We start from the raw sequence: 17,042 nt of genomic DNA, 5'->3' as shown, positions 1-17,042 counted from the left end.
ATTAAGAATATGGAGACCACAGTTTTATTTCATTCTCTTCATTCAATTTAGATGGGTGCAATTCGAGTTGCGAACTGTAATCTCCACAATCAGTCGGTTGGGGAAGGAATAAGTGCTGCAATTCAGGATTTTCAAGTGAGACAGTACATTGAACAGTTAAATAATTCCAGAGTTGGACTTCAGCCTGCAGTGCTACGGAGGGCCTATTGGCTTGAAGCTGGGTCAGCCAATTTAGGACTCATTACCGTTGATATTGCATTAGCTGCAGATCATCATTCTAAACATGAGGCCCAAAGACATTTCTTAGAAACTCATGATGCCAGAACTAAGAGGTAAGTTAAATTTAAGGATGGTAATAGTCCCAAGCTCAGATGAAAATTAGCCTATAATTATAGAGCAAATTCTACTGTTAGGAATGGAATAAGAATATTTTATATAAAGACAAAATATGATTGTGCTGGGTACACCTCAGTGGATATATAAGAATTTGATACTTAAGTAAATACATTATATATCTCATCTGTGGTAATTGTGTGGTTGCTGGAAATAACATTGTTTTTTAATGTATTTCTAAGCTCATACTATGTGTATTAGCAGTGAAATGAGTTTAAACTATTGGTTCCCAAATAACATTTTATAGAGCACTATCCTCCTTTCTTTCCCATGACAGCCATCCACTTCCAATTCATCATTTCTAGGAAACATCATTGCTATCACTGTGTACTCTACAAAATTCCTTTTATGGGCCTTCATGACTGCAGGGGAGACTAAAAAAAAATATGGCACCTAATTCCTAAGGAATGGTTGTTAAGAAATAATTTTATCTGCCATTCAAAAAGTTGCCAGAGCCTCTTACTGACTCATGTCCATTTAAAATACCAGGACATGGGAATGCAAGCTGGTGCAGCCACTCTGGAAAACAGTATGGAGGTTCCTCAAAAAATTAAAAATAGAACTACCCTACAACCCAGCAATTGCACTACTAAGTATTTATCCAAGGGATACAGGTGTGCTGTTTTGAAGGGACACATGCACCCCCGTGTTTATAGCAGCACTATCAACAATAGCCAAAGTATGGAAAGAGCCCAAATGTCCATCGATGGATGAATGGATAAAGATGATGTGGTATATATATATACAATGGAGTATTACTTGGCAATCAAAAAGAGTGAAATCTTGCCATTTGCAACTAGGTGGATGGAACTGGAGAGTATTATGCTAAGTGAAATTAGAGAAAGACAAAAATCATATGACTTCACTACTATGAGGACTTTAAGATACAAAACAGATGAACATAAGGGAAGGGAAACAAAAATAATATAAAAACAGGGAGGGGGACAAAACAGAAGAGACTCACAAATGTGGAGAACAAACTGAGGGTTACTGGAGGGGTTGTGGGAGGGGAGATGGGCTAAATGGGTAAGGGGCACTAAGGAATCTACTCCTGAAATCATTGTTGCACTATATGCTAACTAATTTGGATATAAATCTAAAAAAATTTAAAAAAAATTAAAATAAATAAATAAATAAATAAAATACCAGGTTAACTTTTTCCATCCCTATCTCTGCCATTATAAAGTTAATACGAGCTTATTTTATTTTATTTATTTTTATTTTATTAAAAAATTTTTAAAAATGTTTATTTTTGAGAGAGAGAGAGAGAGAGAGAGAGAGAGCAAGCAGGGGAGGAACAAAGAGAGAGAGAGACACAGGATCCAAGCAGGCTTGGTGCTGTCAGCACAGAGCCCGATGTGGGGCTGCAGTCCATGAACTGTGTGATTGTGACCTGAGCTGAAGTCAGACGCTTAACTAACTGAGCCACCCAGGCACCCCGAGCTTGTTTTTAAAATAGAGGAAACTATTCCGAAATAGAGGGAAATAATTTCCATAACCTTATCACACTGAATTTATCATATTTCTTACCCGTATTTTTAGTGTATCTTTCTTACACTTGAGATCGTCTTGTATTTATATTTTAAAATTCAGCATGTTGTATTAAACTTACACCCTAACCATCTGCCCAAATAATAGAAAATTTTATAAAGTTCCTTTCAAATAAATGATAATACACAATTAGAAAGATAAATTGTACTTTATTTAACCATTGCCCTTGTTATATTAAATATGTAGATAGTGTTTCTAAATTTATCATTTTAAATAATAGAGGAACGTTTTGCACATAAAATCTTTTCTCACATGGTCTTTAAATTCCTTTTATTTTTTTAACTATCTTTTTAATGTTTGTTTATTTTAGAGAGAGACAGCCTGAGTGCACAGGGGATGGGCAAAGAGAAAGGGAGACAGAATCCCAGCTCTGGGCTGACAGCTGCGCTAAGACGATGTGGGGCTCGATCTCACAAACTGTGAGATCATGACCTGAACCCAGATCAAGAGCCACCCAGGCACCCCTAAATTCCCTTTAAATAGTTTCTTTAGAAAGAGATGTGACGGTGCCTTTTGATATGCCTTCCCAAATTACTTCCCAGAAAGATTATTTCAGTTTATATTCCCAGTGGCTTTTAGGAGCATCTCTGTCTCACTGCATCTTTGCTGCCCTTTAAGTGTTTTATGAGAATTAAAACGTGGTATCTCTTTGTTTTATTTTGCATTTCTTTATTTCTGAGATTTACACTTTTTTTCATGTATTTATTGGCTGTTTTTATTTCCTCATTTGTAAATTGCACGTTATTATTCTGTGTATATTTATTTATTGGCATATTGTATTTCTTAAAAATTTTTAAGAGCTCTTTATATAGATTACCATCCTTTTAATAGTTCCTGTTGCTAATATTTTGCAAATTGTTTCATTTTTAATTTTTTTAATCTTACAGATTTTAATTTTTGTATATTAAAATATGTCAGTTTTCCCCTTTGTAATTCTTTTACTAATTTGAGAAAGTATTTCTTTTGCTAGTAATCCCTTGGCACCTGTATTTTCTTATTTTTTTCCTATCTTTTTTTAACTCTATCTGGATTTTTCTGCAAATATCTTCTCAAATACAGAAAAATTCATACCTAATACACATTTATTTTTCCATTTCATCACAAATGTTTAGGTATTTTTATCTATTAATTTTCCCGAAGAACTATTTTTTTTAGTTAAAAAATTTTTTGAGGTTTTTATTGAGGTTACATTTATCTTTTAAGTTACTTTAAGATCCTGACATTTTATAAAAGTGAGTATGGAAGCTCATGTGTGGAGAATATTGTTTTAAAAACTTTGATTTCTTTGATAATTATTTCTCAGGAAGCCAGTTAATGTGAACAAAGCGCTTGCGTCTAATTAGCTGAGATGGTAGAACAAGGTGCTGATGAGGCTAAGGAGGTGGCATCATGTGATTAGGTTCCAGGTGTTCAAGTAAATCCAACCATTTAGATTGGTTTCAGTGCTCTGATTGGTTAATAATTGTGAAGAGTCTGGGATTTTATCCTACTTGCAAGCTAACAAGTTAGCCTACCACAGTTTCATGGCTGCTGGCAGAAAACACAAGACCTCTGGCCAGAGACAAAGGACTTTATTACTTACAGCAAAAGCACTAGCCAGAGTCCTATGTGCTTGCATTGGTTCTCTGTGCCCTCAAAGTAGGGTTTCCAGATGAAATACAGGAAGCCCAGTTAAATTTGAATTTCAGGGGCGCCTGGGTGGCTCAGTTGGTTAAGCGTCCGACTTCAGCTCAGGTCATGATCTTGCGGTCTGTGAGTTTGAGCCCCGCGTCGGGCTCTGTGCTGACAGCTCAGAGCCTGGAGCCTGTTTCAGATTCTGTGTCTCCCTCTCTCTCTGACCCTCCCCCGTTCATGCTGTGTCTCTCTCTGTCCCAAAAATAAATAAAAACGTTAAAAAAATTTTTTTTTAAAAATTGAATTTCAGATAAATGATAAACAACAAATAACTTCTCAGTGTGTCATATTGCCCCGTACATTGCATAAGAAAAACTTATTTACGTTTATTTATTTTGAGAGAGAGAGCACACGCGCGTGCGTGTGTGTGAGTGGGGGAGGGGCAGAGAGAGAGGGAGAGAGAGAATCCCAAGCAGGCTCTGTGCCTGATGTGGGCTCGATCTCACAACCGTGGGATCATGTACTGAGCTGAAATCAAGAGTGTAGCGCTTAACTGACTGGCTCACCCAGGCGGCCCTTTACCACTTTTGTAGTAAGTGGAAGCAAGCCTGCTCTATTTCAGGATGAGACATTACCTCATCTTTTAAGGTTGTTTACTGCTAGTACATCCCTGAGAAGTGGCCCGGTCAGAGCTTCACTTTCTTGGCAAGAACAGGTAGGCATGTTTAGGCATATTGGTGATTGCCTCTCCTAGCATGTAGGTATCAGAGGTAACTCACTGATCTTCAGCTTTGGCTGGCTGCCTTTGTGTATATTTGATTCCCAGGAGTTTTGGGGCCTAGATATATTATTTTTTCATATAATTGGAGAAGTTGCTGGACACAAAGGTCATTAGTTTCTTTAGGTCAGTGTTTTTGAAAAGTATACTTCCCAAACCACCACCACCAGTGTGTACTTGGAACTTGTTAGAAATTTATATAATAAGACCTTACCAGACTTCATTCAGAAACTCTGGGGGTGGTGCCCTGCTCCCCATATTGTGATAAGTCCTCTAGGTGATTCAAATGCAAGCTAAAGTTTAAGAACTAGTGCACTGAACTATAATAAAGGTAAGGAAAGGGAGCTTACATTTGTTACGCAACTTCTGTATTGCAGGTTTTATATCAGGAGCTTTACATATGTTATATCATTTAATCTTCAAAACAGTCTTATTAGGTATATCAGACCATAATTTTACATTTGAGGAAACTGAGGCTCAGAAATTAACATGTCCAAAATCCTAGAGTTATTAAGTGGCACCACTGGAATTAGAACCCATGTCTAGATGACAGCAAATCCATGCATTTTGCTAAGCTTTTTGCTACACAAATGAGGTAAAAACTGTGTGGAATATGTAAGATCTTTTATTTTGATGGTGCTTAAAATAGTTTGCTTAGTGACTGAATCTTAATACTTTATAATGGAGAAGTGATTTGCATTTGATAACATTTAATTGCAGTAATACCTCAAATTTTCACTAATCCTAAGGCTTTCTCATGTATTTTTCCTTCTGTCTTCTCTAGACTGATGTTCCACTTCTAACTTGATATATTTCATCTCATCTTTCACATCTCAAATATTACTTTTTGAAAGTTTCCTTCTTTTTCCTTATCACAATACCCTGGTTTTTTTTTTTTTTATTACTTCATAGCACTCAGTATAATTTATGATTAGATATTTTTGTTTATGGCTTGTCTGTGCCTCTGTACTCTAAACTTCACATGGATAAGACTGTCACTTTCACCTAGCACAATACTAGGCACATATAGATATGTTCAAGAAATATAAATGAGTGAATGTAAAATGAAAATGATAATACCTATTCTGTCTTCCCTTGAGGGCCCTGAGGAGACAGTGAGATAATGCGTGTAAATATGTTTAGCAAAACAGACTTAATATGAGATGGTTTTATCATTTAAAGTTTGAAAAAGAGGAATAAAGATATATCTCCTATATTTGTATTATATTTTTTTAAGAAAGAGGATAGTTAATATACTGACAGGCTTATGTATGGACCACTCACAGAGCCTGAAGACTTTTACATACATTTTCTCCCATTGCCTTAATTCTTAATACTTCATTTGAAGTCCTTATTACAAAATTATTAGTTTTTTTCTCTAAAAGATAGAATGCATCATTTTGGCCTTATACATCATTTTGGCCTTATTGAGAAATAATTTCCTACTTGTCCCACGTTTATAGTATTTTGGTGTATTTACCATGTGAAATAGGCTGTGAAGTGCTAACGGTGATAAATTATTAAGTATAATCTATACCCATGGTTTTGTCCATTTTTTACATTAATGTTTAAAATTTTTAGTCCTTTTGAGAATATTTAAATATTCTCAAATAAAATTTAAATAAAAATATTTAAAACTGCTATTTTAAAATTGGATTTAAATGTCTGATCTTTAACATTTGCTTTTTCTAACATATATATATGTGTGTATATATATATATATATATATATATATATATACTTAGCATATATATATATATATATATATATATGTTTGTAGCTTGTAGCATATGCTACATCTCTCTTCCTGTTCCTGCTTACTTTCATCTCACCATGGTGATATTGGGTTTTTGTTTTAAATGTTTATTTGTTTATTTAGAGAGAAAGCAGAAGGGGGAGGGACAGAGAGAGGAGAGAATATGAAGCAGGTATTGGGACTCAATCTCAAGAACTGTGAGATCATGACCTAGCTGAAATCAAGTCAGATGCTTAACTGTGCTACCCAGGTGCCTCCCAGACTGTTTTTTTTTTTTTTTTTTTTTAAGAAAGACAAAATGGTTAAAAAGACATTCCACAATAAAAATAAACTTTTATGTTTGTGTTTACCTTGTCTTTTACAAATATTAACAATTAACTTATTTTTAATTATTTGCCAAAAAGTTTTTTATTTCTTAATGAGTTTTTGTTATGTTGTTGTTTTTGTTTGTTTCTGTTTTGGGTTCTGTTTAGGTTGTGGTTTTTGTGGCCAGATGATACCCTGAAGAATAAGAGGTGTAAGAACAAATGTGGTTGTCTTGGTGGCTGCAGATTCTTTGGTGGCACAGTAACTGGCCTAGATTTCTTCAAACTTGAAGAGTTGACACCTTCCAGTAGTTCTGCGTTTTCAAGCACGAGTGCAGAGTCTGATATGTATTATGGACAGTCTCTGTTACAGCCTGGAGAATGGATTATTACTAAAGAAATTCCCAAAATTGTAGATGGTAATGTGTTGTCACTTGTGCTAATCTTTTATTATCTTTATCTTTACATCATTCTGAGAGAGCTGTGTTACTTTGTTCAACTCAATTTTTTGAGCAGTCTTACAGGTAGAATTCATTTTAATCTGCCTTTGTTTTGCAGATGATTTAACTAAAGCCAGTTAAGACTAATGAGTTTTTTATAGTTATACAAGGCAAAAGTAGGCCTACTCTTTGGATCTCCCATTGTTGGTATTGGTGATCTTCCTAGCCAACTGTATTCTGAGTATTACATATCATTTCCTAGAAGTCAGCTTCCAGAGGTGCACTTACGAATAGCTGTGTTCCAAGGTAACAGTTGTTTTATCAAGGTTACTTTTATAGGAAAACTTGTCAAGAGTAGTATTTATACTGTTGGGCTTCATGTTACCAACTACTTTTGCAATATACTCTTATCACTGAAAATTGAACGTATCAAGAAGAGAAATGTGACCTTTCCTTAGATCCAGTAGCATAACTTTGTAAATATACAAGTTTGGTATGAGCAGTAAATGGTGGTTTTAAGTATATTAGACTTAGATTTATCTAGTATCTTTTCTCTAAAGACTTCACAAATGGATTTTCCTTTGGATTTTTTTTAGTTGTGTGTTCCTACAATTAAGTGCAGTGTTTACTGCTTAAGTTGCCATGCTGTCAAGAAGTGAAATTTAGAGAAGTCTTGGTATTTTACTAATATTAGCCTTTTCCTCTAGATCTATTCAGAAGCATTGACAGCACTGCCTTTTGTCTGTAGACAAAAAGGGAGGGAAGAAAGTGTATTGATTTCCCATGTATAAGGAGCTCTTAGAGGAAAGAGCTGAGCTACATACGTCAAACTCTCGTTTTAATGATATTTCACTAAATATTAATACATAAGTATGTACATCTTATTTAAAGTTGACTTCTGTAGTTTTGGCTAGAATAACAGTACATTATTATTATTTTTTTTAAATGTGTATTTATTTTTGAGAGAGAGACACACAGAGCACAAGCTAGGAGGGGCGGAGAGAGAGGGAGACATAGAATCCGGAGCAGGACCCAGGCTCTGAGCTGTCGGCACAGAGCCTGACGTGGGGCTCAAACTCACAAACCGTGAGATCAAGACCTGAGCTGAAGTCAGACGCTTAGCCCACTGAGCCACATAGGCGCCCCAATAACAGTACATTATTGTATAAAATCTGCAAACATTAAAACTTCTTGACATTTAAAAGATAGGAAAGATGCTAAATAAAATATATCATTTTTCTTATAATATTACTTTCTTACATTTGAATAATGTTTGTTTTTAAAAGTTTTCACAGGCATTTTCTTATTTAATCTTCAAGCTTCCATGTGAGTTCTATATTTTCCTTGTTTACAGTAAGGAAAGTGAGGCTCATCACTGAGACTGAGTTGCATGAAATCATATAGCCAAGTAGATGGCTAAGCAGAAACTAGAATCAGGGCCATCAAAGCCACTTCAGTGTTATTTCTGCTGTACTACAGCTGGCACTAATTTCAACTCTGCTTGATTTTCTAATCTGGATGAAAATTTAACCATCACAAATGGAAGGCAGAAAATCTACAGGGAATTTACACGTAGTGGAAAAGAGGGAAGAGAACAAATTCTCCAACTGAACAAAGCAAAGCTCATTATAACTCTTATAATGTATAATAATAAGGATTTTGTGTATCTCCTGTTGATTCAGGAGTGACTTATAATTCACAAATTGCTATAAATTTGCTATAGATTTAACCACTATGTAAGTATGTGACTTTCTGATTGTTGTAGTTTCCAGGAGCCAAGTATAGATGTGCAGTGTTAGGATAGAATCAAGGAGGGCACATGGTAGAACTCAGGATTTCCTTGGAAGGTCAGTGAACACTAGTTTCCTACCACTTACAAGTGAATGAAACTCCGTTTTGACTTTTACTGCTTTGATTTTTCCATTTGTGGTAAGAGAAGCAAATAATATTACTTACATTGTAAATTCTTAAGTCTTCTTACCCCTTAAATTCCATCTAGGACTGCATTCTTCTTGGAGAGAAGTTTTATCCTACTAGCGGATTCCTCTTTCTTGGATAACACATGGATGGTTGGAGGAGAATCGAAACTGGGCCAGACTTATTTTTTGGATCTAAGCAGCTGTGGAACTCTCTTTTCATTCTCCTTCTCCTCCATTTACATAACACATCACAGGGCTCTTTTAAAAGGCTGAGGAAATGTTCCACATTAAAGAATACATGACAACTGAATGCAGTAATATATGATCTTAGATTGAAGGGGCAGAGGTGCTTTAAAGGACATTATTGGGTCAATTGAAAAAAATGGGAAGCACATCACAGATTAGATAACAGTATTGTATAAATACTAAATTTATCAAATTGACAATTATACAGTGGTTATTTATTATTCTTAGGAAATAAACATTTAACTATTTAGGGTAAAAGGCCACAATGTCTGCAAATGACTTTCAGTTCAAAAAGCACTATGTATATATTATACATAATAGAGAAAATGGGGCAAAAAGTTTAAAATAGGTAATTCCAAGTAAAAAATTTATGGTGGCTTTGTGTTATTCTTTAAAGTTTTCTCTAAGTTTGAAAAGTTTCAAATAAAGGTTAAAAAAAAGAGGAAGAAAAATTTCAATGACTATGGACTCTGGATCCATACCTAATGTAGATATCTTTCTATAGTGTTTAGCATATTGTTATGTGAAACAATACTTTTGCTGTAAAAAATGATTATGTTTATAAAAATAAGAAATTGGATTAAGTGTTCACATTTTTCACAAATTGCTTTTGAAATTATGTTCATATAACCTACTTTTTTGTTTGTTCAGGTAATGTGAATAGCATGAAGAGGAAAGAATGGGAAAACAAATCAGTGGGAATAGAAGTAGAAAGAAAAACTCAGCACCTTAGTCTTCAAGTACCGTTACGATCTCATAGCTCATCTTCTTCCTCAGAAGAAAATAGTAGTTCTAGTGCTGCACAGCCTTTATTGGCTGGAGAAAAAGAAAGTCCCTCTTCTGTTGCTGATGACCATTTGGTTCAAAAAGAATTCTTGCATAGTGCGAAAAGAGATGATGGCCAAGTAAGGTCAGTCAGTATTCAATTAGATTTAGAAACCTGATCCTAATAAGATAGTTATTACCAAAAATTTTGGCAAGAAAATCTTTTTTCCTCTCAACTCATACTATAGAAAATTTTCTCTTCCTGAACATATTTTTAAATGTTAGTTTGCTGTTGTCTGGTTACAAAATTAATACATATTCACTGCAGAAATAGGAAAATACAGAAAAGTATAATGAAAATAAATATTTCTTGTCATCTCACAGATATGAACATTTCAGATTTTCCTCCATTCTCCTTGGCTATTCCTTCTTATTTCCTATTTCCATGTCCTCCATTTTTCACCCTTTATCTCTTCTTTCTCTTCCTCTTACAACCTGCCATTGGTTGGATGTTATCCCTCAGGACTCTGTTCTGTACCTTTATCTCTACTCACTCTGTACTGTTTCCCTAGATGGTCTCAATAATGGTTTGGCTTTAATTAAGATCTTTTAAATCTGAAACTCCAGCCAAAACTTTTGTTTCTATAGGCCCAGCTACTTTTTTTATATATATTTTTACTTGGATGTTTCATGGAGACCTCAGACTCAACCTATAAAAAATGAACTAGTACCTCTCATGCTCAACTTGCTCTGCCTCAGTAAATGGCACTAGCATCAGTTGCTGAAGTTGGTGATATTGGGGTTATCTGTAACTTCTTCCTTTCCTTCAATGCCTCTCATTTAATCAAAGGCCTTGGTATATTTTGTTGGACAGACTTTTAAAGGATGTAAAAAAAAAGTTATAAATGCATTAGTGTCCACAAAATATGGATTGAAGATTATACTTTGGGTTTCTTCAAGTTTGTATTTTGCTGTAAGCTGCCTCAATTTTTTCAGAACCACATAGGGTATGAATACATATTGTGCTGTTGTGCTACTTTGTATATTTTATTGTAAAATTTTAGATTTTCCTTTATTCATAAAAGAAATGATTAAAATTACTAAAAGAGTTTTCTAAGTGCTTCTCTTTGTACTTACATGATGTATAGTAAATGGTAATAGCTTTGCTTTCTGCTTTAGTATTCCTACAGAGATATCAGGAAATAGCCCCGTGTCTCCTAATACTCAGGAAAAGTCAGTAGGTCAGTCTCCTCTGAGATCTCCCTTGAAACGACAAGCCTCTGTATGTTCCACTCGACTTGGAAGTACCAAGAGCCTTACTGCTGCTTTTTATGGGGACAAGCAGCCGGTTACAGTTGGAGTCCAGTTTAGTAGTGATGTCTCCCGAAGTGATGAGAACGTGCTAGACTCACCAAAGCAGAGAAGGAGTTTTGGTTCATTTCCATACACACCATCAGCAGACTCCAATTCATTTCATCAATATCGATCAATGGATTCCAGTATGTCAATGGCTGATAGTGAAGCCTACTTTTCTGCAGCTGAAGAATTTGAGCCCATTAGCAGTGATGAAGGCCCGGGAACTTATCCAGGTAGAAAAAAGAAGAAAAAGCAAACACAGCAGATTGACTACAGTAGGGGTTCCATATATCACAGTGTGGAAGGGCCACTTACTGGCCATGGAGAAAGCATTCAGGATCCCCGAACTCTGCCATTCAAAACTCATCCTTCCCAGGCTTCATTTGTTTCTGCGTTAGGTGGAGAAGATGATGTTATAGAACATCCGTATGTTGTAGAAGTTGAGAAAACAGTAGAGAGTGAACAGATTACTTCTCAACAACCTGTGATGAACTGTTATCAGACTTACCTTACTCAGTTTCAGGTAATTAATTGGTCAGTGAAGCACCCTACTAACAAAAGAACCTCAAAATCCTCATTGCATCGTCCCCTCGATCTGGACACTCCAACCAGTGAAGAAAGTTCATCATCATTTGAACAGCTTTCTGTTCCAACTTTTAAGGTATAAACCAAGCCATTAGTTTCCACTGATACATTTAGTTAGATAAATCAGTTTTTAAGATGTTTCCAAAATTATTCTCTCAGTCATTTTAACTACCTCTCGGAAAGGAAGAATTTCTGAAATCATGGCTTCATGTGTAACAATAAATCTTAGGGTTATCGATGAGTATTATAAGTTTAAGCATATCAAGTTAAGGAACAGTTTCAGACTTGATTGTTACAGTGTTAATTAATATATGGTCTCTATACACATTATGCTCTAAGATTAAGATCAAGTCTCTGTGATTCAAATTTTCACGTCTTGAAAATAAAATTTTGTAGTTGTTTTTAATAGCTGGTGTTCTTTCTACTCAATCTGTAACTGCTTCTAAAAAAAAAAAAAACAAACTCTAGTTGCTTCTATGCAAATCCAATTCCATGTGCTTGACATTTGAGACCTTCTAATTTAGCAGGAATTGGTTATTGTCCATTTCTGTAATGTATTCTGTAAATAGCTTTTTAAAGGAACACTAAAAATGCATCAAAATAAGTTTAGTGATAATAGCCAATATGAAAACTACTTTTATAAAATTACACATTTATAAGAGATTTTTAAAAAATGATTTTAAAGACCAAAATTAAGCATGTAAAATCTTATGAAACGATTAACAGTGTTTAGGAATTTTATGTGGTGTTTACTTACATAAACATACACACTTATTTAAAGTGTCTAAATGTTAATTTATTCATTCTTAATTCAGATATTATATACCACTGTGTGCCAGGCATTTGATGTACAGTGATGAGGAAAACAGACATAGGACTTAAAGTTTAGGTGTGGGACACAGACAGTTAATAGAAAAACAGATAGGTATATGATTACAAATTGAGAAGAGTCTTATGAAGATAATCAAAAAGAGAATAATGGGGGATGGGGCTACCAATATTGTATTCACATTAAAGATCTACTGGAGGAGGTAATATTTGCACTGAAACTTAAAGTATGAGAAGAAATTGATGATGGGAAGACCTAGCACAGGCATGAGCCTTGCTAAAATTCTAACGTGGGAAAGAAGTCAGTGCACACTGAACAGTTAGTTAGCAGGGGGTTTGCTCATTTTGAGGCTAGAGACCCAAACAAAAGACAGATCATTAAGGACTTAAAAACCACAGTTTCAGTAGTTAAAATTTCATTAGGAAACTTGTGAGAACTTTAAGGAAATGTGATCTTACGTACTTTAGCTACTAAGTAGAATTGAATTGACATTAAGCAGGAGAACAAGTGGGGTAATCACTTAGGAAGCTGTTGCAGCAATTGGTGCAAGAGGTGACAGGGCTGGACTTAAGTAATGCTGGAAATGTGATAAATGGAGTTGGAATACATGTATGCATTTGAGCAATATTTGTTGAAGGAAGAAGAAGCATTAGTGACCATTACAAAGTTTTGGTTTTAAGGTTGTGCCATTTCTTGCCCAAGATGAATGACCCATGTTAAGATTTCAAAATGTTTTCTTTATTCCATGTGAAAATATGTTGGTATATGAATTTTCCAGTATAAAAAACATATGGTACTTCCATACAGAATAGTAACTGAGAGGTTAGTATTACTTTAGTAATTGCATAAATCTTTCTAGTTTGGTTAGGCAATCAACTCTCTGGAGTAAATAAGTCAAGGAAGTAATTCATATCTTTAGATAATTTCAAAATAGAATATAGGCAATAAGAAAGTCATTTTTCTCTATTAAATCTGAATAACTGGCTAGCATTTAAAAGAGTTCAGTTTGTTTTGAATAACCAAGTGCATTATTAATTTTAATTGTTATATGTTATCTACAATCTAGTTTTTCATATAACTTAATGTTTCTCTGGGATTCTTTCTCACTTAAAAGTTGATTGTGTTAGGAGAAGGTTCTAAAATTAGTTTAAGAAAAGCTCAGAAAAGGAACTTCGGAGTAAAGACATTTGAAGCACTTATTTTTAAGCTTTAGTTATGTAGTCTTTTACTATCATTATTGAATCCTCACAGCCCTGCCCTCTCATTTGTCTGAATAATCAGAAAATGAAAGTGCCAATTCCATATTTTATGACTTTCTCAATTTGTTAAATATTTTTATTGTACATATGAAAAGCATATTAACAAGGTAATCTGGATATTGACAAATACCAGTTGATAGCATAAAATTAGAGAACAATTAATATTAAAATTCTAGACTATAATGTTTTTTATTATTTTAGGTTATCAAACAGGGGCTCACCGCTAATTCTTTACTAGACAGAGGAATGCAACTTTCAGGAACAACTTCGAAGTAAGTAGAAATTACATACTTTTGAAGTTTGAAGTATGTAATTTAATGATATGTGGAGTTTATTCTGAGGAATAACCATTCTTTACTTACTTGACTGTAAACTTTATCTTTTATTTATTTATTTTAAAATTTTCCTTCATAATTTAATTCTTTGACCCATTGGCTTGTTCAGAAATGCAGTGCTTGATTTCCACATATTTGAGAATTTTAAAGATAGCATTTTGCTTTTAATTTCTAATTTCCTTTGTAGTCACATAATATATTCCTTATTATTTTGGTCTTTATATTTGTTGAGACTTGTTTTGTACCCTAGCTAGTATTCCGTGTTGGTGAGTGTTCCACAAGCAGTGGAAAAGAAAGTGTTTTCTGCAGTTGTTGGATGGAGTCATATTGTGCACATGGCAGAGTTGGTGGATGGTGTTGTCTGATCTTCTCTAAGCTTACTGGCTTTTTGTTCACCATTTCTATCAGTTGCTGGGAAAGTAGTATAATCTTAACTAAAGTTGTCAATTTATCTATTTCTTCCTTCAATTCTGTCAGTTTTTTAAATGTATTTTTTTGATGTTTCTGATTTTATTTTTATTTTTTTATTTACTTTTATTTTTTTAATATTAAATTTATTGTCAAATTGGTTTCCATACAACACCCAGTGCTCATCCCAACAGGTGCCCTCCTCAATACCCATCACCCACTCTCCCCTCCCTTCCACCTCCCATCAACCCTCAGTTTATTCTCAGTTTTTAAGAGTCTTTTATGGTTTGGCTCTCTCCCTCTCTAACTTTTTTGAAACTCTTAGTAGATTTTACACATTGTTCTGTCTGCTCACATTGTTTTATCATTACAGAATATCCTCTTTGGCTCATGTAGTAATTCTTTTTTTTAAGTCCACTTTGATATTAATCCAGCCACCTCTGCTTTCTTATGCTTCTGTGATACAAATATATTCATGGAGTATCTTTTTCCATTATTCTTATTATTTTTACCTTCCATATGTCTATAGTATTTATACTTCAGTTGCATTTCTTGTAAGTAATAAATAATTGGCCTTGCATCTTATTTTATCATTTGTTTTTCCAGTGTATTCTTACAAATAATATTTCATTGGCTATCATGTGTCAGGAATTGTCCAAAGCCTTGGGAAAATGAAAGAAAAAGAAGATTAATTCTGGAACTTTTTTTTAAAAATTTTATTTGTGAATTAATTACCACAAATAATTCAACTCTGTTGTCTGTCATGGCTTTGCCAACATTTATAAGCAGCCTGTAGCATTTCTGTTAGACATACTATGTTAGACATACCATAACTTGGCATATCAAAATTGGGAACTAACAAGAATTCAGTATTGTAGTTTTCATATTTTGGGAAAGCCCCATCAAATAACTATACCAACATTTTTTTTTCTTACTTGATGTATTAACCATCTTTGATCAGTTTTCATTTTTGTACCTCACCTGTCCTGTCTCTGAAAAGCATTTGGGACATAAAATATCTAGTTCAATTCCATGAAATTTTTAGTTGAAATAAACGTACATTTGAGTGGTCATTCATCTTAAGGAAACTTTAAGTTCTATTCTTTCTCATGATCTTTTAAATCTGTATTTTGCTTGTTAAATTGTATAGTACACCATATACTCCTCTGGAAAAGAAAACTGTTGATAACACAGATGATGAAACATTAACAGAAGAGTGGACCCTGGATCAACCAGTCTCTCAGACCAGGACCACAGCCATAGTTGAAGTAAAAGGGACTGTTGATATTGTTCTGACTCCCTTGGTGGCTGAAGCTTTGGACAGGTATTACTTTTGTTTACAAATATAACTATTTCATAAAATTATAAGTGTATGTGATATGATTAGTGTATGTGTTAATAAAGAAGATTGTTGATGATGGCTATTTTGATTGAACAAAGATGAAAGTATGTTTAAAAAGGTTTATCATTTGTTACTTTTTCAGCATAAATAATTATATTGCAATATTGTAATAATTATATTGCATTATATTTTCTCTTTTTTTCTTTGGGATGATGAGCATAAAATGTAACACCCAGGAACTAATTAGTATGTTTGATATTCTTACTAGTATCTACTTAATGAAAGGAAAAAGGGGAAATAATAGATTTCTGTGTCCTGCAAGGAGCTTATAGCCCAGCAAAGGAGACAAAACTAACACGAATAAAATCTAGAGTGGAACATAATGGGCCTATTTAGATAAACTAGACTGTAGTATTAAGTGATATTTAAGTTTTTCATTTACTGTTTTTTTTTTTCCCTCAGATATATTGAAGCGATGGTTCATTGTGCTAGTACCCGCCATCCAGCTGCAATTGTAGATGATCTCCATGCCAAAGTCCTCAGGGAAGCTGTCCAAAATAGCAAGACTACCTTCTCAGAAAATGTAAGAAAATTTTTATTCAGTGAGTGTAGCCAATTGAATACTCTTCATGTGTACATGATATTTAAACTTGAAAAAAAAAACATGTATTAAAATTTTATTAGCCCTTTAAATTGGAATACATAGACATTTTTTTTTAAATGTTCATTTATTTATTTTGAGAGAGAGAGCATGAGGGAGGGGCCCAGACAGAGAGGGAGAGAGAAAATCTCAAGCAGGTTCTGTACTTTCAGTTCAGAGCCTGCCACGGGGCTCAGTCTCATGAACTGTGAGATCATGACCCGAGCTGCAATCAAGAGTTGGAAGCTCAACCGACTGAGCCACCCAGGCACTCCAAATCCATAGACATTTCTGAATAGTCTTTGTATGTTATTGGCTCCTTAAGAGATACCATATATAACTGTACTGTGAATAAATAGCAATTAAATATTTATTAAAGTGTTTAGCTTTATTTTTTCTTTTATATCAGAAGTAACTTAATTCTAAGCCTTTCCTAAAGAACTTTGGTCCTAAGTGAATGAGCAATCAATTGTCAGGCTGGTACGTTGATTTTCTAAGAAGGCAAAGCTGCATAGTATCTT

At 34.1% G+C, this 17,042-nt stretch overlaps 1 protein-coding gene across 13 annotated transcripts in view; it reads left to right on the top strand.

Moving 5' to 3' along the window:
- The window catches only part of KIAA1109 (KIAA1109 ortholog), a 215,874-nt gene that overhangs the window by 91,585 nt on the left and 107,247 nt on the right, over nucleotides 1–17,042 (top strand). For all 13 annotated transcript variants that reach the window (XM_042935583.1, XM_042935582.1, XM_042935584.1 and 10 more), the window contains 7 exons: nucleotides 52–332; nucleotides 6,566–6,816; nucleotides 9,654–9,912; nucleotides 10,947–11,784; nucleotides 13,998–14,068; nucleotides 15,690–15,863; nucleotides 16,344–16,464. In XM_042935583.1, coding sequence (XP_042791517.1) covers nucleotides 52–332; nucleotides 6,566–6,816; nucleotides 9,654–9,912; nucleotides 10,947–11,784; nucleotides 13,998–14,068; nucleotides 15,690–15,863; nucleotides 16,344–16,464 — 1,995 coding nt within the window. The remainder of the gene's footprint in view (nucleotides 1–51; nucleotides 333–6,565; nucleotides 6,817–9,653; nucleotides 9,913–10,946; nucleotides 11,785–13,997; nucleotides 14,069–15,689; nucleotides 15,864–16,343; nucleotides 16,465–17,042) is intronic.

The sequence above is a fragment of the Panthera leo genome, chromosome B1, assembly GCF_018350215.1.
Source record: "Panthera leo isolate Ple1 chromosome B1, P.leo_Ple1_pat1.1, whole genome shotgun sequence".
Classification (NCBI taxonomy): Eukaryota; Metazoa; Chordata; class Mammalia; order Carnivora; family Felidae; genus Panthera; species Panthera leo.
This window is presented reverse-complemented; position numbering and strand designations above follow the sequence as displayed.